Genomic DNA, 23,392 nt, shown 5'->3' with positions numbered 1-23,392 from the left:
TGTTAGACAGGCTTCAGATACTAGCCAATATTTTTGAAAAAGTATAGGTCTTTCTGATTTATAGTGAATATGTAAAAAGGTCTAGAAATTAGTAAAGAATGCTTAACGTAAATTTTGGATCAGTTCCTGTGAGTCTATAGGTTATGCTGAAAAGAGAGGCGCCACAAGTTCTTATGAACATACACCAAGCCTGAAATTCAGCCTGTTGTGCTCTCTATTGATGGGATAACAGTGGTCCTGACTAGTGTAAACCATATGACCAGATCCCATCATCATCTATATGTTTTTCCTGGCTATGCGATCCACTCTTCAAATCGCCAATACTTTATTTATATTAGGATGAAAAGTCTCCGATCTATACAGCTGCCGACTCCATGCAGCTGCGAATCTTAATACAAAACTATAAGGATAACATAATTCAATTGTTGTGTATATCCATTAAACTTGGTAATTATTAAATATATTTTGTGTCCTCGACGTGATTCACTTAAAAATTTTGAGTTTTCTTCATCTGTGGTAAGGAATTTTAATCGCTACAATTTTAAACCCTACATCAAGCAGTCACATTAAGCAACCAGACCCATCTTGCATAATCATCAATTCAAGCAACAGAATCATCTGGACGAAGGATACTTTAGCAGAAGGTCTTCAGCTTAAGGCGCACAAAAATCCAGTAAAGTCGGGCGATGCTCGTGCAGCAGTAAGTGCCGAATTTAGGAAGGCGATTGCAAACAAAAATAGACTTCGTTGAAAATGAGAACAGAGAGCGCTGAAAATAAAGTCCATGCTTTATTGCATGTTTATTCATAATTTGGATAAGAAAGCTTTAAATGGATAATTCTAATTATTTTTATTTTATTTAACCTATTGAACGCCTGTGTTATTTATTTTTCTCATAGAAAACTTACATTTTTGTTGAAAAATTACTTTTGTGAAACTTTTTAAGAGATTTTTTAATAAATAACGTTTTTTTTTTTTTAAAGTATAGTACTCGATTTTTAAAATTATTTCAAAAATACCCGACGATTTTGAGAGATGTACTGCGATACAAACTGAATATTTTTTTTTTTTAGAAAAAGTAGCAACCATCGCTAGTAGTTCCGGATACTGATAATGTGACTTTTTTAGTAGTGTGAATTGCATCCTTCAAAGTATCAATGACACATATTTTTCATCTTTCATTCTTCTGAAAACGACAAATGCTACCAAACAAAATTAACATAACCGAAAGTAACCGCTAAAAATATAGGATATTATTTTAGACTATTATACAAAGTAACTTATCAAATTATTTGATTAACCATTTATCAATAATATATTATATTATTTTATTCACAGATTGCACACTACTTCAATTTGAAAGTTTAGGACAAACTGCGCCCTGCACAATATGGCATCAGTGAAAAAATTGAGATGAAATGTGAAAGACATCCATTTTAACTTGTTTGTGAATCATGAAACTGCGACATAAGTCAAGTACAACGCCGAAGTGCTTGAAGAAGTTATATATAAAAGTTTAAGGAAAACCGAGTTACCTTGGTAAAAATTTCAAGCCCTCAGAAGTGTGGTAACTTCTTAAACCGGATACAAGAATATAGCGTTAGATTCTACATTGTTTCCTGACCCCAGACCCCAGTGACACATCATCTTCGTCTTCCACGTCTTCATCGTCGTAGTATATTCAGTCCTGCCAGAACGCCGCCTTTAGAACCGCAACACCGAACGTGTTCCACTGAAAATTGCAAATACCAATGACATCGGTTGGAGAATGCAGTTAGTCTTAAATTCCACAAGTTCCAATATTTTCCTTGATAAAATGTGTACCATTATTTGATAATTAAATTTTAAGAGTGAGAAATGTTGACATTTGTGATTTTGTGAAGAGTTCACAAAATGCTAAAGTAGAAGGAGCGCTCAGAAAAGTTTGGTACATCTGATTTTTTGTCGACATGATTCTTTGTTTATATTTAGCAGCTTTCTTTACTCTATATGATTAACTGAATGTCATGAATATTACGAGGACGGTTCGGAAACTTCTCAGCCTATCAATGCAAGAAAATATTTAGTTTTTCAAAAATAATTTTATTTTTCAATTTAATGTCCTGAAACATCAATACAATTAGTCAAACGCTTTTCTAGCAATTCTATCGCTTGATTAAAATAGTTTTTCCTCAAGGTCTTTAAAATAGTGGTTTACAACTGCAATTGCATTTTCATTTACACCTCCATTCAATGGAGGGTACATACATTTTGTCATTCCGTTTGTAACTTCTCGAAATACTCATGTCAGACCCAATAAAGTATGTATATTCCTGATCAGCGTAAAATTCTAAGTCGATTTACCTGTCTGTTATAATCACGCTATCTTTCGAACGAATTGAGATAGAAGGCTAAAATTTTGCACATATGTTTATTTTTTTCAGTAGGAAGGTTAAGTTCGTAAATGGGCCATGTAGGTCCACGTTTTCATATAGCCCCGATATAAGGGTACCTCCGATATTCGGTATTTTGATGATTTTAGCGACATTATTCACCGGAGTTGTTTCAAATTTAGTATTTTTAGTTCGAAATGAATACTACAGCCTAAGACTGAAAACTGTCTGTGCAGGTCCACGTCTGCGTATAGCCCCCATATAACGGTACCTCCCTATATTCGGTATTTTGATGATTTTAGCGACATTATTAACCGGAATTGTTTAAAATTTGGTATTTGGAGTTCGTAATGAATACTACAGCCTAAGACAGAAAATTGTCTGTGCAGGTCGAGGTCTTCGTATAGCCCCCATATAATGGTACCTCCCTATATTCGGTATTTTCATGATTTTAGCGACATTATTAACCGGAATTGTTTAAAATTTGGTATTTGATGTTCGTAATGGTCTTCGTATAGGCCGATGACGAGTTTAGGTACAATACCCACCGAAATTGTTTGAGACGCGTATTTGAAGTTCGTCATGGATGCTACAGCCTATGACAGAAAATTGTCTATGCTGGTTCAGGTCTTCGCACAGCTCCGATATAACGCTACCTCCATATATACGATATTTTGATGATTTTAGCTACATTATTCACCGTTTATTTCAAGTTTCGAATTTGAATATGGTAATGACTTATGACAAACAATGTCCATGTAGGTCCACGTCGTATAGACACCAATATAACGGCTATATTTAAAATTTTAACAGATTTTTTTTAATGGATTTTTTTTTCTAGTTTCTTCCAAATGGTGGAGGGTATTCAAAGTTAAGACCGGACGAACTTACTGCTTTTTAACTTGTTAGATTTGGGAACAAGTAAAAGTCACTGGGAGCTAAATGGGTGGTCAAGCAACTCGGACTTTAATTCGTTGATTTTAGCCATTGTTAAAACACTCTTGTGTGCTGGTGCGTTATTTTGAATAAAAACATTTTTTTTTTTTGTTGTATACCAGAACGTTTTTCTTGAATAGATTTAATTGATCCAAAAGGTTGCAATAGTACTCTGAATTTACCTTTTGTTGTCATTACCTTACCAGCTGATTTTATTGTCAAAACCTTACCAGCTGATTTTATTGTCAAAACCTTACCAGCTGATTGAATTGTTTTTGCCTTCAGTCCATTGTTTGGATTGTTCTTTTGTCTCTGGAATATAGTGGTGCATCCATGTCTCATCAACAGTTATGAAACGACGCTCCATCCATTTTATTTCGCTTAAAACCATCCAATCAAGCTTGAGAATGTTTGAATCGAATGTTTGATCGACTGTTAACAAATGCGGCAACCATCTTGCAGAAAGTATTTCCATTTGTAATTCTTCATGCAAAATTAAATGGACTCGATCATTTGAGATGCCCATGACATAAGCAATTTCACGGACTTTTACCACATATACACTTTGGTTACAATTTCTGTTGTTGTTGCTGTTTTGGACGTACACTACGTGGTTCATCTTCAATGCTTGTACGACCACGTTCAAATTCAGCAAACCAATTTTATACTATTGAATATGTAGGAGCACTTTCACGTAACACATTCACCATATTCTTATGAATTTCTTGTCCCGATAAACCTTTTTTATATAAATACTAGCTGGCCAGGTCCGCGTTGCCGGCCCGTAATTTTAGTCTTTAATGCTTATTATATATTTATATATATATATATATATATATATATATATATATATATATATATATATATATATATGTTTATTTATTCATAATCAGCATAAAACTCTAATTCAAGTTGTCCATCTGTATGTCTGTTTGTTTAAATTACGCTACAGCCTACATTATTTAACGTAGAGCATAAAAATTTAGCAGAACAATTTGTATTGTGTATAGAATGGTTGATATTGAAAATAAGATCTATCGGTCCACGATTTTGTATAGTCCCCATATAACGGTATCTCTCGAAATTCGGTATTTTGATGATTTTTGCCACATTTCTCCTCGGATTTGGCTAACACATATAACGATACCTACCGATGTTGGGTATGTTGATAATCCTAGTCCCATTTACGCACACAATTGTTTCAAATTTGGTATTTTAGAAGGTTTGATAGATGACAATCCTTGAAGTATAAAATTGTCCACAGAGGTTCCCGTTTTGGTATGGCCCCATATAACGGCCTCATTCACTTTATGGTTTTTTGATAAGTTAACTGCATTATCCAAACAGTCTTTCTGGTATATGAAGTTTAAAGTGAAACACGCCTGAATTCAGATACTTTTATATCAAAAAGTTTTCTTTACCCTAAGGTGGATGATAATAATAGTTCTGCCCGGCCGAACTTAATTTTTTACTTGTTTTTAAAGTAATATGTAATATTTGTTATTGAAATTGCGCGTTGGAGACTATAATGTCAATATCTTTCATCATAGTATAATTCAAGGACGATTAAACAAATTGTCGGTTCCTTAAATCATATGATGGTTATGCAAAACGTGATTAGTTTTTGGAAGGACGGTTTTTCCCCAAATTGCCAACAGTTGCCGAAATTAGTATAAAAATATGGTTAAAATGTAAGATATACTTGAAATCGGGTTGTATCCTTATCCGGGGGTTATGACCAATATCATGATTTGCAAAAGCGATTTAAGGTATAGTGAAAGTTTAGAAAGAATTTCTGAAAGAATAGAAATCCTTTTCCCTCTTCTTTTTTGCGCCTTTTATATTCCGTATTTCACTGATTTCACAGTCCCAATGAATTTTGCATATTGAGTTCTCATGGGACGGATTATTGTCATATGAAAGAAGTAGGTAGGTCCACGTGTTGAAATGAGCCCCATAACGCTTTGACGTTTATTTTTGTTTGTTTAAATGTGTTTGCATCTTCCAGCTGAAGCACAATGTAGATCCTGGAGTTGAAAGCTAGATGTCAATTTCAGACATGAAAGATCGCCATTTAACATCGTACTATTTCATTTTTGATATTATTCATTCAGAATTCAACACAATAAAAAATGTACACTTCTAAATAGTTTTTAAATTGAAAAAATTTCACGCCAAAAAGATTTTTTCATTTAAATTTTTATTGGCATATTTTACGCATTTTTTTGCCAAGATTCCATTCCGAAGTTGTATGAATTGTGAAAATCCGTCAAAACGTTCTTGAGTTTTAAGCATAGTAAATAATAAACAAATTGGAAAAAATCAGCTTGTTCGCTGGTTTTTTACAGCGAATGTTTAAGGGTCCATACTATAATTTTAACATTTGATTCCATTGACAAAATGTTCTCTTTTTTCCCGATTTTAGAGTATTTGCAATGCAATAGGCTCTTTTTTGATTTTTTAGCAATTTTGAAAAAAGGATTTATCTTTTAACTTTGGTTTGACCACGTTAAATTATTTTGACATCATCTATTTAGGTCCGCCGCTCCATAATTTTTGTCGCTTTATACTACCCAAAAAGACTACACATCATATTAGAACTCAAAAAAAAGAACACTACAAATGTACATTCCAAAATAGTAAGTCAAAATGACACCTCAAAAGACAAAATGAAAATTTTCAAATTTCACATTTTTACGCGATTTTTTTTTTTGGGTTTTTATGGGTACTTTTCTGCCAAGAGACAATTCCGAATTTGTATGAATCGTTAAAATCAGATTTTATATATATAGATAGATTGAAAGTATGCGTGGTCAGTTCCTCAGCCCCCAAAAAATCCCTAGGGTTAGAGGGAAAGTCAACAGTGTCTCGTGTAATAATTTTCAAACCGATATCTTCTTTATCTGACAAATATAAAGATTTTAGATAAATCAAGATAGTGGGCGTAAAAGTAGGCGTGGTCGATATTTTTTTCTTTAAAAACCTAACTCGGAGCATGACGAACGTTTGTACAAAAAATTATGCAAATCAGTCCAGCCGTTTTCAACTGATTCCGTTACCAACAAACAACAATTGATTTTTATATATTTTTTTTTGTCATTTAAATGGGGCATTGGGGATCCAATAAACACACATTTTTCATCATAGTATAATTCAATGACGATTAAACAAATATTCGGTCCCGCGTTACTTTCTAATTTCCTATTTGTTCATGTTTCTGCCACAATTTCCGACTGAATGAGTCCCAGATTGAAATTTCGGAGTTTGCTTCATATAGACGTACATCCCAAATCTACGTTCCCAACAAATATTCTCTTGGGGGTTACAAATTCAATAGAATACCAAATTTTCTTTTTTGACCACACATTGGTTGGGAAAGTGAACTTGGGGGTATACTAATGTGGAGACTATACTTAAAGTAGCCTCAAGACAAAGATGGGCCCTTTTCCGAAAACTAAAAAAAATTATGAGAAGAGGTTTTCTTCCCCCTTAAAAACAAAGATGTCAAAATGGAAGAAGTGGCCAAGACCCCGAAAATACCTTAAATCATATGATGGTGATATCAAAACGTGTAAAAACGATTTTTGTAAGGATGGTTTCTTCTTAAATTATCAACATAAGCCAAAATTAGTACGAAAAATATGGTTAAAATGTAGAATATTCTTGAAATCGAGTTGTTCCGTTATCGGGGATTATGACCCATATTATGACCTTCCAAAGCGGTAAAAGGTATATTGAATATTTAGGAAGAATTTCTGGAAGGAATTCGCTCTACTATTTTGCGTCCTTTATAGTCGGTATTTCACTGATTGCAGTCCCAATGTATTTAGCATTTTGAGTTCTCATTGGACGAACTATTGTTATATGAAAGAAGCAGGTCCACTTTTTGAAATGAACCGCATAACGCTTTTTCGGTAATTTTCATCTTCCAGCTGAAGGTCCTAGAATTTTATACATGAAAGATCGCCATTTCGTATTGCGCACTCATTTCATTTTTAATATTATTCATTCAGAATTGAAAACAATAAGAAATGTACTCTTCAACATAAAAAATAGAATGAATTGAAAAAAGAAAAAGAATCTTCAACTGGTTCGCTGATTTTTTACGGCAAAATTTAAAAGGTCCTTACGAAGTTTGTCGGTAGAATGTACTATTATTTTGAAATTTTTGATTCCATTGAAAAATTGTCGATTTTTCCCGATTTTAGAATTTTCATATATTATTCTCTTCTGAAATTATATTATTCTTATTACCCAATAAATACATAAAATCTATAAATAACAGTTTTATCCGTTGTCACTTTCTACTACCAAAAAACAATTACATATATTAGAATTCCTAAAAAAAAAAAACACTACAAATGTACATTCGAAAATAGTAAGTCAAAATGGAAAAAAAATATGCAATATAAAACATTACTATTGTACATTTTAAAAGTCAAAATGAAAATGTTCAAATTTCACATTTTAAGCGATTTTTTTAGATTTTATTCTTTTCTGCCAAGAGGCAATTCCGAATTTGTCTGAATCGTTAAAATCAGACCGGCGGTCTTTATGTTATAAGCGTAGTAATTAACACAACTTTCTTTTACATATAGAGAGATAGATTTAAAAGTAGGTGCGTTCCTTAGCCCTTAAATAAATACTTAGGGTTGGATGGAAAGCCAACAGCATCTCGTGTAATAATTCTCAAACCGATATCTTCACTATTTTGACAAGTATAAAGATTTTAGATAAATCGTAATAGTGGGCGTAAAAGGAGGCGTGGTCAACATTTTTTTCTTTAAAAACCTAACTCGGGGTATGACGAACGTTTGTACAAAAAATTATGCAAATCGGTCCAGCCGTTTTCAACTGATTCCGTTACCAACAAACAACAATTGATTTTTATAGATATAGATAGATATAGATTTAATCTAATTTATTCATAGTAAAAAAATTGCGGATTCGCCTTTTTTGAACACCTGTTTCTATATGAAGGAGTTGACAGATCGAAACAAAATTTAATATGTGTTCGTAGCAGACATTGAAGTTTCCAAACCACTTGACTCTTTTCTGTTTATACCGCGCTTTTTGTGCTAGGCTAAGAAGTTGCATACAAAATTAACTTAATTAGTAAATTTTACTTGAAAATTAAAAAGACATGTATGTTTAAAAAGATTTATATTTTTAAATGTTAGTTTTATTGTGCATATCTTAATTGTAATAAAATGATAAAAGTTATATGATTTCATATATATATATGTATATATATAAGAATATTTTATGGCGCCAACATTTTGGACAGTTCCTCATCTTGAAGACAACCTTTAAGAAATTCTTCTTGTGTTAATTGACCATCGTTATTCTCATCCATTTTGGAAAATATATTTTTCGCTCTTTCCTCTGCCGAGTCTGCTGGTCTATTAGATGAACATGCTCCCAACATATCATATATTGCCTAAAAATATATAATAATTCGCTTATTTAAAAAAGTAATGATTTTCATAAAATACTTATTACTAATTTCAGATGTACACATTTTGAGCAATAGCTACAATATTGCCTATGTTTAATTTAGATTGAAGATTATTGTTTAGCAAAGTTTAGTTACATTGTGAATGGTTAACATCGTTGAGATCTGTCAATGTCAATAGATTTCAACGATTGGCAATTAGCGACAACGCCACCTTGCTTAATGTTGGAATCATCGTTCGTTAATGTAACATTCTCTCTTCTTCTATCGCTTCAATACGAACGAAGACTTTCCCCTCTATTGTGGACATTAAGCTAATATTGTTTACCAAATCTCATTTTATTTATTGAATTTCGAATCAGAATTATGTCTTTTGAGAGCAAACATAGTGGTAGTGCAGTCCATAAATAGAGATTTCACTTTTGAAGTGACATCTACCGAAATTTGAGAAGTAGAAACTACGCCATTTTTATAACATTTTTAATATTTAAATATTTTTTGACGTCGTAAAACACGTTGCAATGAAAAACAAATGTCTAAAACAAGTTGGATTTTGTGTTTTCCCTTCGTTTTATTTTGATCTATAATATATAATAAATGTAAAATATACAGATATGTTTACTGTAGCAACTCAAAGCTTAATTTTGATTTAGAACATTTCATTCATTAAGAGCATTCTCCAGCATATGGTTTAAAGTTTCAAATGATATTTTTTTTTACTTTATCAAATTTTATGATATGTAAATAATTTGAAACTTTCCCAAAAAATAAAGTATTAAGGGTAGGGTTTAAAGACCAGCATCAGGCAGCCACGGCTTAAGTAGCACATGATCAGCTATTTAGCTCGTTTTTGATACGCTAGACATTTTTGTTCGCTATGGAGTGGACTTAACGTCATTGTCTAAATTCTACATACCCACAGTGATTCTTATACCAAATTTACAATTCCGGTCCTATTCCTACACTAAAAATTACGCATTTCCGAAAACCCATTGTCTAAAAACTTAACACTTTTAGTGGACCCGCGTCCCAAGTTCATAATTCAACCTTTCTTCCTATACTCTTTCTACCTATACCAAATGTATCAGTTTTCATACACTACATAGTACGCACTTCTAAAAATCGTCTCGTCACATTTAAATCCTATGCACTCAATGCGATTCTTATACCCTCATACCAAAATTCGTAATTCCACCTCTTTCCTACACTGTACATTAAAGTTAGTACAATTTTGTGCTATTCATACACGTTATAGTACTCATTTTCAAATACATCTTTTATATAAATGACGAACACCAACAATGATCCTAGCCCCAAAATGCACAACCATTAGCACCATTTGGTATTTTCCCCATTATTATTTCGTATACAGCACGGTTATTCAAGTCCGTTTTGCACTCAACATACATAATTCTAGCTTTTTTTCCTATACTAAATATTGTAATATGAATGTATAAAAGTTATTACCTACTGTTTAACTCAGGGGAGTAGGGAGAATGGCTTCGACAGCGGCAATAACAACATGAACTCCCCAGAGTTATTATTATAATATGATGTAATGGTGTGAGGGTGATTCGCGCGTGTGGTGTTATATCACACCAAGAAAGACAAAATATAAGAAATAAAACACTAGAACAATTAGTATAATTCTAGATTAAATTCCATGCTTTATTGATGATTCTTTATTTTATGTTTATGTAATTTGGGATGGCAACAGAGGCCGTGTGCTTATGCTTTCATTCCTACTAAACAAGTGAACGCAGTGGTTCTGACTGATCCCAGAGGATTACTTGTCTCTTTTTATTACCACTACAACTACTTCCAATGGGAGGAATCCGACAACAACCAATACCCAGCGGCGATCCGCTCACTACAGTCTCCGCCAAGGGTGTTGTAGAGGAGATGCCAGTGTGCCAATCAGCATCCGTGATTTACGGGAATTGGGAAGTTGTGGAGGAATGAATTTAACTTATATATTCCGGCCCCATTGCTAGGGCCACGAGCCTAGCAATCTAAATGGAAAAGTATTATAAGTTAGAAGAGAACGTAAATTCAGATTCCTAAGTGAGCAATAGTTGCAGATTTTCAGATTATAACCATAGCGATATGTTTTGTTTTTTAGTTGGCGAATTACCGATACACTTGGTGTAAAATTTCAATGGTTAGCGCAAGTGACTATATCAACAAATTTTGACGTTAAAAAAGTAGCAAGTCTATTTGGCTGTCATCGAAAGAATCCGCTAATTAAAGATTAGGAATTCGAGTATTTAATTTACAAAAAGATGGTGACGAGAACAACTTCCCCTTGTTTCCACAATTCTAGATCCATTTTTAGGGAATGACAATTTTAGTGGACAAATTTCTCTTGGTGCAACAGGTTTAGAGCGAGTAAAAATGTCTAGTTTCATTTTAAGTTTTTTACTAACAATTGATGCGTTAGAATAATGGTATTTTAGTGTTGGGAGACTGGCTATTCGCATTCCTTTTGCGAGAGATTGGGTGCGATTTTAATGGATTGTGACTTTGATTTTGACCGTCGTAAATACCGGAGTGGCCTTTGAACCTCGACTTTTGACTTTTTGAATAAGGTGATCCAATAAAACTACTAATTTGTTTGCAAGATTGTAACTATTGGTACTGTGAACATTTTTAACTACATGACCACGAGACAGACAATTTATGTATTGTTTGGTATTTTTCACAAGCAAGAATTTGTCCTCAGACGAAAGTTTTTTGAACTTGAGACAAAGTCGAAGCACATGACTCTGGTTAGGGCAAATGGGGCAATGGGGGACAGGCACATCTTTCGAAGTTTCGTTAACAATCTTTTTGCGGTTCGAAATGTATTCGTAAGCTTAGATACAAGCGAGTTTTAAGGCGGAGCAACCTTTGACGATAGTGACTTAATCGAGGAAGAAGTAACAGCAACAATTTAGTAGGAAAATTCTCACGTTTTCTCATGTTTTGAATACACTGTAAAGTTTGTATTCTTCCTGTGAGGAAAGCATTTGGCCAGGAAGGCAACAACGACTTATTTTTGATACTCTGCTCTCACAAAGTCAAGGTTGTTAATGGCAAGCACAATAATTGGATCCCACTGATCCGTGGCGACTTCATAGACGCCAATGCAGCGAGACAACTATTTTTCCACCTTGAATATTTTTCAAACCCGTACAAGTTTCAATTTTTTTAGGTTTTTGATATTTTTTTAGTTTTTGATATGACTGTTCACCACGATGCGCTTATTATCATATGCATCAGACAAAGCTTTCCAAGCTAAATGGAAACCATAATTAGTGAGTGGAAATCTGCTAACGATTTCTCGAGCCCCATCGGAAGTCTTCAGTCTAAGATAACAAAGACGTTCAATGTCTGAAAGACGAACATTATTTATGAATAGCGTGGTGAACAGATCACGAAAGGCCAAAACATAAAATCACAAGCAAAGATTTCGATATTAATGGGTGGCTCTAGCATTATTAGAGGAAATAATAGGATTTTCACGAAGAGAGGACTGAGAAGTTACAGCAGGAGCGCTTTCATAATTGTTTGGAAATTTGAGGCGATAAAGGTGCTTATGTCAAATGTTAGTGGTCAAATACCAATGGTATGCGATAAACGACATCCATATTATTAACCTGTGCAGTTTCGAATGCCGTTAGGTAGTGTTTACACTGAGTTTAACTGTGCATGACTTTATCCCACAAATTTTGAATTTCCGAAATTCTAATTTCGAGATTACAGAGGGAGAATTGAGATTCTTTTATCTGCTTGAAGAATTCAACAAATTTGAGAAGAGGTTTAGCAGCTCTAACTAACTTTTTCAAATATTTAATGTTTGTGCTACAAATTTGTTGCAGTGTATGCGGAAAGTAAGGTGTATTCTTCCAAAAATGCCAAAAGCCCACGGAGAGTCACCAATTTATAAACAACAATTAAACAATTGACCAAATTTTACGAAAATAGTCACAAAAACGAACAATTGTAACTAATAAATGTTTCTCGAATATGTGCAAAGAATGACGAATGTAGGGTGAGTTTGTCCAAAAATTCCAAACAGATCAAGTATTGTTGGAGAGGACGACAAACAACCAACCGACAGGGAGGTGGGCTGTTATTACATGTGCGTTGTTTTTGTAAATTAGAAACAAATAATTCTCGTTAAAGGGCTCAATCTTTGAAACGTGAAGGGGGATAACAAAGCAAACGTTTGGTTGATGAGAAATGGAACCAAAAATAAACCAAACGACAAAATATAAAATAATGTGTATGTACATATGCTGGCATTACCAATGTAGTGCTATAAATTCTTCTTCAACTAAGGCGAGGGGTGGAGCAATAATAAGGGGAAATAATTGTTGCTTGATGAGACTTTCTATTCTCACAAAGGGTTCAACATTTGAAATGAGAGTCAGAAACAAAAATAATGAACGAAGCGGTAATAACAAGACCCCAGAATATTTTTGTATGATCAACACGTCGACGGATGATCAGTACAAGGGAAGCTAACTATTTCACAATAATAGAAATACTTGGTGTAGGGAATGCACTTGATTAACACAAGAAGTGTTAATATAAGGCGACAAACTGACTTGTTTTTAAACGAAAGGCTAATGTATGATCAACGCAGTGGTTCTGTGAGTGATCGCTGAGGATCCCATGTCTATCTACAATACATATACTAATACAGACAAGTGAACGCAGAGGTTCTATGTGATCGCAGAGGATCCCTTTTCAATTTTTATTACCACTACAACTATTTTCAATGAGAGCAAACCGACAACAACCAATGACCAGCGGTGATCCGCCCACTAGGGTCTCCCCCAAGGCAGTTGTAGAGGAGATGCCAGTGTGCCAATCAACATCCGTGATTGACGGGAATTGGGAAATTTTTGTGGAACGTATCGAACTTATACACCTACCATTTATATCTTTCCTGAAAGCGGTTATCCTAATACAACAATTAACAATTCCAGCATATTTCCTACACTCTATGCCAAATGTTGTAGTACTTGACTTTTGTACTTTTTGTACATTTAATTTTAAATTTCCTAAAAAAAACCCTTTGGAACATCTATGATATACTCCACCAGTGAGTCCTCGTTACAAATTTCAAAATACTGGATCAATCGGTTCGCCCAACGCATATTTTACTATATAAAGTACCTATCTTGTACGAACTTCAAATATTTGTAGTTTAATAAGTAAGAAAAACGTGTGCCATATCAAAATCCGTATAAAAGAAGTACTTAAAGAACAGAATGCAAATATTGAGTAAGGTAAATTTAAAGAACATAATTTAAATTTGAATCTGCAAATTTATTTTGTAGGAAAGAAATCCCTTGAATTTCTTTTAGGAGAATTATGGGTATTTATGTGCCACAAAGGGCACACAGATTTGGGGTGGTATCGCATACCATTGAACAGAACGAAAGGAATATTTTAACTTTGAAATATCAGATGGTCATTTTTTTCTCAGTGTAGTAAAACCATGGCGAGCCTCTACAAGAAGGTTTATGATATTGGTAAAAACTGATTGTCTGGATATAGGGATTGAATTTTTTAACTAAATCTAAAATGCAAAGGCGTTAGACACCTTTATTCTAGGCCTGAACGGAACCTCAATTTGATGAGTGTCGCAGTGTGCGCTTTGCATTGAAAAAAGGACCGAGACCAACCAGAGTTCCCCAACATAATCCACATAGAACGGTCTGGCACTGATAATCACTATCAGTACTTCCAAAATGGCAAAAGCAAACGGAGGAATGAAGGGAATATTTATGCAGACGAACACCTAACGAGTGTGATGATCCGCCTGAACAGGAATATGAGGTTATTTATTGAAATTGTTGATGACATGAATTTTTTAGATCAGTCCCGAAATTGCCTCCCATTTATAAGAAAAATTTCCATGAACATAAAATTCTCATTAACACCGAACCCTGTTGGAGGCATAGTTAAGATTGAGAATCGCAGCTTTATTGACATATTCGACCGTGGGACTGGGAACTTAAAACTATACATCCTTCCTGGGTTAGGGACTTTCGACGGAATTATCGGGTATTACAATTTTAAAATAAAAAATACCCTTTGAAAGAGCTGCAAACTAGTAAAATTTATAATTCGAACCTACGAATTAACCTCCTATAAACTCTAATGTAAAAATATTATAACAGAAACCTTAATTATTCAACGGTAACACAAACAAATAATATACATATCCGATACTACAAATATTTTTGAGGGAGGGAATAATACTTCCTTGACATGCGGAACGTGCGGAATGATCTAGTTTGAATAGTGCCAAAGAAACTAGGAACTAGATAGAAAATTAAATGAGGGCTATTTACCTCACAGATATCTTATACCTTAAATAGCATATATCTGACTAGATTTCATAATAAGTTTCGATACTATTCCTTTATATTGACAAAAACGGACATCTTCTTCAAGAACAGGAAATTAGAATATTAACGACTACCATTTGCTCTGCATAACGCTTCAGCAATCTTCCAAGGAGCTCTAGACGATACTTTTGCTAAGTTCACATGGCACGTAATTTGCTCTCTATTCGTTGTTCGACCATTAATTATGAAATATCTACTTGATTTCCCACACAAAATTTTCTGAGCGAAGAGAGATTTTTGTTCTTTGTTCCATTGAAATCACTCTCAGAACTACGATGAAATATGTGTCATCCCTAACAAAAGAGAGCATTTATCGAAAAAATAAATTATGACATTTCAAAATTTAAAATAGTACAATTTAATGAAATTTTAAAATTTTTCAGAAAGACTGAAATTTATGAGTAAAAGATATAATGTTGAATGGCGTATGTGCATTCAAACGAAAGTACATTTTTTATGTGTTTGATTTCTCTTTAAATAAATCATAAACATATGATCTTCGCCTTAATAAGGCAAAACTCGAAAGTACATTTTGTTTTCTCTCTCATCCGAACTACGCTTTTTGTCTAGGAGTTGGGATTTCAACAGAAAACTGGAAACAAAAGAGGCAATACTTTTAAAATTTTTGTATCGACAAAAATGTTTTTGACAAGTGACTTCCAATAGAATTTAAAAACAGAAAAATACAAAAATATGTGTAAAATGTCAACATTTATATAAAAAGTTCAAAACATGAATGATCATTGTTAAATGAAAGATAAAATAAATCTTTGAAGGAAAAACAATAATTTCTTCTATTATTATTAATGCTAACTTCATGTATTTTCGTACAAATTGCTATAAAAATCAACAAACAAAAAATTTGAAAAAAGGAATTATGTTACTATGAATTAGTAAACCGTTTGAACTGATTAATTCGTGAACTTAATTCTGAGAGCGAACAATGTGATTGAAAGTGCAATGAAAACATAGCGTTAGAGAACGTATGGGGAAACGTCTACATTGATAACATTTCGGTATTTAGTAGGGCCAAACAACAAACAAATTAAGAATTTAATTCACATTTTAATAGGAGTAAGTTCTCGAATAAGGAACTTAACGTCTTAAGATTCAACTTTAAGAACGGAGGATTTTCTACGAACCCGGATAGACTCAAGGCCGTAGTTAAATTTTCAGATAAAAACAGTTCGCGACTTACCATAATTTTAAGTATTGACTGGACATAAACGTATAGGGCAATACTTAGAAAGCGAAACCACTTACTTCCTTGATGAGAGGAGACGTAGGCAAAACTACAAAAAAAATAGATAAACAAGTAAAAAAGCAGTAAGTTCGGCCGGGCCGAACATTCAATACCCTCCACCATTTAGAACGAATTTGAAAATTTTCGAAAAAGATAACATTCGCAAAAAATTCTGTTAACATTTTAAAAATACCAAATAGGGTAAGTGCGCCTAAGTTCGGCATGTCCCAGTTGTCGGCAGTTTTGAAATTTAAACTTAAATAACAAAAAATGGAATTGACCAAATAATGAAATAATTGCAAAAAACGTCAACAGTGTTCCCTGCTCTCTTTCTGTAAAAAAACAATGAGCTCCGATCATTTATTACGAGAGAGTAACGGTTTCCGTTAGTGAGTGTCTTCTAACGCGTGCTGTAGTGCTTTTTTGTAAAGGAAAAATTAGTGGTGGCGTCAACTTAATAATCGATTTAAGTAAATTAAATTTTATACTTTTGGAATCTGAAATATTTTATAATAGTTATTAACAATCTAAAGATCATTTTATAACTTATAAAACATTTAATGCCGACATTAGGAACATAAACAAGAGATTTACCGGTAGTCGGTAGGGGGTGCCGAAACTTGAGAAAAGTATAAAAAAATAATCCAAAAACATCCAAATAAAAAAATAGTTTTGAGTCGGCAGTTGCTTTTATTTGTGCTTTTTGACCAACTTGTCTAAATTGAGTAGCTATTTGGCCATTTTTATTTTAATTGAAGCCATACGTTTCTGAAGGTAACCATACTATTCTTGATTTTCTACCTATATTTGGTTTAGAATGATAATTAAATAAAACACTATTTAAAAACGAAATTAGTAAATTAAACTGTGAATTAGTAATACAGAATTGATTTATACTATTTGAAACAAAAAAAAATATACAAAATATTATTTTTTTACTGAAATAGCATATGCCGACTACTAGCAAATAGACATGCCGAGCATTGCAAAATGGTGCCGACTACTGGCAAAAAACTACTATTTTAGTAAAATTGCAAATTTTGCTAATTTAATAAAAACAAATTCAATTGTTGTTTATTATTTCGAAAACTAAACAAAATTTGGTATCTGAACAACTTTATTTTTCTGCAATTGAAAGATTTCATTCAGAATGTCGAAAGATTGAAATATTGAAAAGCCTAAAAGTGCCGACTACTGGTACACTTACCCTATAGCCGTTATATTATGGCCTGTACGACGTGCACCTACATAGGCATTGTTTGTCACAAGCCATTACCATATTCAAAATCGAAACTTGAAATAAACGGTGAATAATGTAGCCAAAATCATCAAAATACCACGTTATATAGGAGCTATACGAAGACCTGGACCTGCAAAAACAATTTTCGTCACAGGCTGTAGCTTCCATTACGATCTTCAAATACGACATCTCAAACAATTTCGGTGAGTATTGTACCTAAAATCGTCAAAATACCGAATATAAGGAAGAACTGATATATGGGGCCTATACGAAGACCTGGACCTGCATAGACAATTTTCTGTCGTAGGTTTTAGTTTCCATTACGAACTCTAAATACGTAATTTTAAACTACTACGGTGAATAATGACGCTAAAATCATCAAAATACCGAATATTGGGAGGTACCGTTATATGGGGGCTATACGAAGACGTGGACCTGTGTAGACAATTTTCTGCCTTAGGCTGTAGAATCCATTTCGAACTTGAAACACCAAATTTGAAGCAATTACGGTGAATAATGTCGCTAAAATCATCAAAATACCGAATATAGGGAGGTACCGTTATATGGGAGCTATATGAAAACGTGGACCTACATGGCCCATATACGAACTTAACCTGCCTACTGGCAAAATAAACATGTGTGCAAAATTTTAGCCTTCTATCTCAATTCGTTCGAAAGATAGCGTGATTACAACAGACAGACAGTTGGACATGCTAAATCGTCATAGAATTTTACGCTTATCAAGAATAGACATACTTTGTTGGGTCTAAGATCATAATTTCGATGAGTTACAAACGGAATGACAAAATGAATATACCCTCCATAGTATGGTGGAGGGTATAAAAGCACTGACCTAAATTCTGAACAAATGGAAAGTTCCAAACAGCGGAAGAATTGCTCAGTAACACTCGAATTCATTTTGCAGTACCAGGATTTGGATAAACCCTTTGAGTTTACTAAAGTTCTTCTTAAGTTGGAGGGTTTTCTGAAACCCCGGACAGGCTTAAAGCCATTGTAAATTTTCCTCAGATAAAAACAATTGATGACTTGCGGCAATTTTTATTATTTACTGGACATTATCGGAGATTCATATAGGGCAACACTTAGAAAGTAAAACCAGTATCTTCCTTGATGAGGGCAGAGATGGGCAATATTATAAGAAACAAATCCAAAAAATTAGCATTAACCCTTATTCCAAACAAATGGAAAACAAACAGCTAAAGAAGTGATTCGGAGCAACCCTCCACCATTCTATGGAGGGCATATTAACTTTGTCATTCCGTTTGTAACTCCTCGAAATATTCATAATAGACCCTACAAAGTATATATATTCCGGATCAGCATAAAGTTCTGTCTGTCTGTTGTATTTTTTTTTTTAGTTTACCAGTAGGCAGGTTAAGTTCGTAAATGGGCCATGTCGGTCCATGTTTTCGTATAGCCCAAATATAACGGTACCTCCCAATATTCGGTATTTTTAAGGTTTCAGCAACATTATTCATCGGAATCGTTTAAAATTTCGCATTTGAAGTTCGTAATGAGTACTACAACATATGGCAAAAGAATTCGTATATAGTCCTCGTATAGCCCCCATATAACGGTACCTCCCGATATTCGGTATTTTGATGATTTCAGCAACTTTAATCACCGGAATCATTTAAAATTTCGTACTGGAAGATCCTGATGGGTACTACATCCTAGGACAGAAAATTGTCTGTGCAGGTCCACGTCTTCGTATAGCCCCCACATAAAGGTAACTTCCTATATTAGGCATTTTGATGATTTCAGCAACATTATTCACCGGAATCGTTTAAAATTTCGCATTTGAAGTTCGTAATGAGTACTACAACATATGGCAAAAGAATTCGTATGTAGTCCTTGTATAGCCCCCATATAACGGTACCTCCCGATATTCGGTATTTTGATGATTTCAGCAACATTAATCACCGGAATCATTTAAAATTTCGTACTGGAAGATCCTGATGGGTACTACATCCTAAGACAGAAAATTGTCTGTGCAGGTCCACGTCTTCGTATAGCCCCCACATAAAGGTAACTTCCTATATTAGGCATTTTGATGATTTCAGCAACATTATTCACTGGAATTGTTTCAAATTTCGTACTGGAAGATCCTAATGGGGACTACAACCTAAGACAGAGAATTGTCCGTGCAGGTCCACGTCTTCGGTACCTCCCGATACTCCGTATTTTCATGATTTGAGTGACATTTTTCACCGTAATTGTAACAAATTTCGTATTTGAAGTTCGTAATGGGCACTACAGCCTATGACAAAAAATTTCGTACACATGTCCACGTCTTCGTATAGTCCCCATATAACGGTTTTCATTTAAGTGGCAGTTTTCGGATTTTTTTTTTTTTTTGAAATTTTTCAATTTCCTTCGAAAAGGTGGAGGGTATTAAAAGTTCGGCCGAACTTAGCTTAGCTTTTTTTTTAAAAAATGGATGAAAAGGCAACGTACTATAAATCAGGTTAGGGCCAAGAAGTACCATGTCAGAGAGTAATTGTGAGACATAACAAATAAGTAGGCTCCAAGTTATCTAAACGGATTAAGGAGTAGGTTATGAAAGAAAAGTTACACTCAACTGTTCTGACTCAGTCAGGGAAAATAGTCTATAAAAGTCATAAGAGGAATTAGCAAATATACTCACCAGCTCTGCAGCTTTTAATTGCAGATTGTCTAGGTATTACGGAAATCCTAGACTACTCAAAATCTGAAGTAAATCTGATCGAGAGCTGAAATAAAAAATACTGACGGAGACTTTGGGGATCTTACAAACATCAAAGAAATTTACGACACCCTCGAGACGATCAAAAACGACCTGGCAAATGTAAACTTCGATATCTTATCACATGTTATTTATTAAAAGTAAGCCAGGATCCATTTAATCTATGTCATTGCTATGATCAACATTTTAAATTGAACAATTGAGGAGATAGTTTTTACAAATTGGCTACATTCAACTTTAAGCATAAATTTTGACCATTTATGTCCTTAAAAGTATTTACAATACCAAATCTTAATTTTTATTTTTGCAAATTGGAAATTTTGATAATTAAAATATTATTGAAAATCACCTGCAATAATACACACAGCATTGGTTTGTTTCGTAGTTGAGCCTGTGAGGATATGTAAGTTTATTATCCATAGGAAGGTTATTACAAATTGCCGATAGATAAAAAAAGTGATGTTGTCGGACACATAAATCGTTTTTCGTTATTACAAGTTTCATTTAAGTATGAACTGTCCGATAAGCAAAACGTCAGACCATCTTCCCTTTATCTTTTAACATAAAGTATACTGAATTCATGGTGCCATATTTTTATTGATAATATGGAAATAACAGCAAAATTTATTTAAACAAGTAACAAAGCAGTAAGTTCGGCCGAGCCGAACTTTAAATACCCTCCACCATTTGGAACGAATTAGAAAATTTAAAAAAAAAAAAATAACAGCCATTAATTTTTTTTTAAATCTTTACAATATCTAATATAGGAAGGTGCCGATATATATCGGTATATATGATATTGTGGACCTATTAAGACAAATCTATGCCTTGGTGTAAAGTACCCACAAGGAACTCCTAGTGTGGATTTTCAGATAATTTCATTGGAAAAAGTGGCTAAAATCATCAAAATACCGAATATCGAGGGTACCGTTATATGGGGGATATACGATATCGTGGACCTATATAGACAATTCTCTGTCAGGGGGTAAAGTATTCACAAATATAAAATCCACAATTTTTGTTTTTAAATCTTTACAATATCTAATATAGGAAGGTGCCGATATATATGGGTATATATGATATTGTGGACCTATTAAGACAAATCTATGCCTTGGTGTAAAGTACCCACAAGGAACTCCTAGTGTGGATTTTCAGATAATTCCATTGGAAAAAGTGGCTAAAATCATCAAAATACCGAATATCGAGGGTACCGTTATATGGGGGATATACGATATCGTGGACCTATATAGACAATTCTCTGTCAGGGGGTAAAGTATTCACAAGGAACTACTTGAGTGAATTTTCAGACAACTCCATTGAAAAATGTGGCTAACATCTTCAAAATACCCAATATTGGAGGGTACCGTTATATGGGGGCTATACAATATCGTGGACCGATATAGCCCATCTTCGAACTTGACTACTAATAAAAACTAATAAAAAGCCGGTCCAAAACACTTAAAATTAAAAATAAAAAGAGACGTAATATTTGGGCGAATTCCATTTGTGCCAATACATTCAATTGGAGATTGCAGTAAAAGCCTTAAAGGGGGCTGTACTTTTATATGGCGACAGCACCAAAACGAGAATCTACCAAGTCAATTTTCTGCTACAGTGATTGTTATCTCTTGAGAGTTGTAAATACCAAATTTGATCATAAAATATTCGGTGGTACCTCTATAGGGGAGATATAAGATAATATTTATTCAGACAAATTACTGCCATGGGGGAAACAATCAATTGCAGGCTCTGAATACCAAAATTTAAAAGATTCTTTAGAAAGTACTGGGAGATTTCGTTATAAAGTTGGCAACCCTGTTGTGATTAGTGTCAAAAAATTGTGGTGCTCCGTGCTTTTGAAAAAAATTAAGTTATATGTTTTATTAAATTAATTAATCTGGTAAAAAAGTGTATTAAAGTGTTCAATAGTGTTTTTGTAACTCAAAGTGATAATTGGTGTAGTGTTTTAAAATTTTTGTTTTGTCTTTTAAAGTAATATCAATTTTCAAATTGTGTAGTTGTACATTCTCCTTTTATCCTCTTTCTTTTGTTACATTAGCTAATTAGTTGTTGTAACATATCGTCTTGTTTTGTTTGTCATCTCATAAGAGTTGCCAACATTTAAAAAATAATAAAATAAATAAATAAATAAAAAATTCCAGCTACAGATCTAATCTTGAAAATTATAGCTGTAACTTGTGTATTAAAAAAGAAATAATTATAATTAAAATAAATAATAATTAAAATAAAAAATGTCGTGCCCTTTTGAATTATGTAATATTGTTGCAGAGGATGAATTGTGTGTTACCTGTTGGTTTTGTCTTAATCAATGGCATGCAAAATGTGCTAGGATTAAGGCAAAAGTTGTAGACACAATTAGAAATAATGTTGGTGTTCGTTGGTGTTGTGTGCAATGTAGGAAACTCTCTGCAGACTTTTATAATTTTGTAAAGGATTTGCAGTCGGAATTGACATCGATGAAAAGAGATTTTTCCTCACTATCACTCCGATTCGAGAATTTCTCCACATTGTTTGAGAAATACCAAGAATTAGATGAGTTTGTGTCGTCACCGTCAGTTTCTGGCCAGAAACGCAAAAGGGCTGCGAAAAAGGCACCAACTAAGGGAATGCCTAGTCGCAAAGTAATAGTTTCTGTGGAGAACACTGTTCCACAACCGGTTTCAGTTAATATCACTGAAACAACTGAGACTGGACGTGAACAGTCGTATGCCAGTCGTATGCGGTATAGGTAAAGGGGTAAATAATCCTGAAGTTATGAGTATTGATAGTGAGGTTTCTAAGAAAACCTCCCAATCTACTCGTAACATACAGGAATTATCACTTCCTTCACTTATCACTAGTGATCGTCCCGAGACTGCTACTGGCAAAACTCAACCTGTCCAAAGATCATTATCTATGGCTCCCGCCATGAAAATGATATTTGCAACAAGGTTTGCGCCAGAAACAACGGCCGATGACATAATGTATTATAT

General features: G+C 33.7%; 2 protein-coding genes across 12 annotated transcripts in view; both read right to left on the bottom strand.

The window, feature by feature from the left end:
• The window catches only part of LOC101901167 (neurocalcin homolog), a 337,832-nt gene that overhangs the window by 153,705 nt on the left and 160,735 nt on the right, over positions 1 to 23,392 (bottom strand). The window lies entirely within an intron of this gene.
• The window catches only part of LOC101889337 (neuronal calcium sensor 2), a 175,687-nt gene continuing 160,753 nt past the window's right edge, over positions 8,459 to 23,392 (bottom strand). For all 7 annotated transcript variants that reach the window (XM_059131510.1, XM_059131513.1, XM_059131512.1 and 4 more), the window contains one exon: positions 8,459 to 8,748. In XM_059131510.1, coding sequence (XP_058987493.1) covers positions 8,572 to 8,748 — 177 coding nt within the window. In that variant the 3' untranslated portion in view covers positions 8,459 to 8,571. The remainder of the gene's footprint in view (positions 8,749 to 23,392) is intronic.

Source organism: Musca domestica, unplaced genomic scaffold (assembly GCF_030504385.1).
Source record: "Musca domestica strain aabys unplaced genomic scaffold, Musca_domestica.polishedcontigs.V.1.1 9, whole genome shotgun sequence".
NCBI classification, from domain to species: Eukaryota; Metazoa; Arthropoda; class Insecta; order Diptera; family Muscidae; genus Musca; species Musca domestica.
Note: the sequence above shows the minus strand (reverse complement) of the source record. Positions and strands in the feature narration are given on the sequence as shown.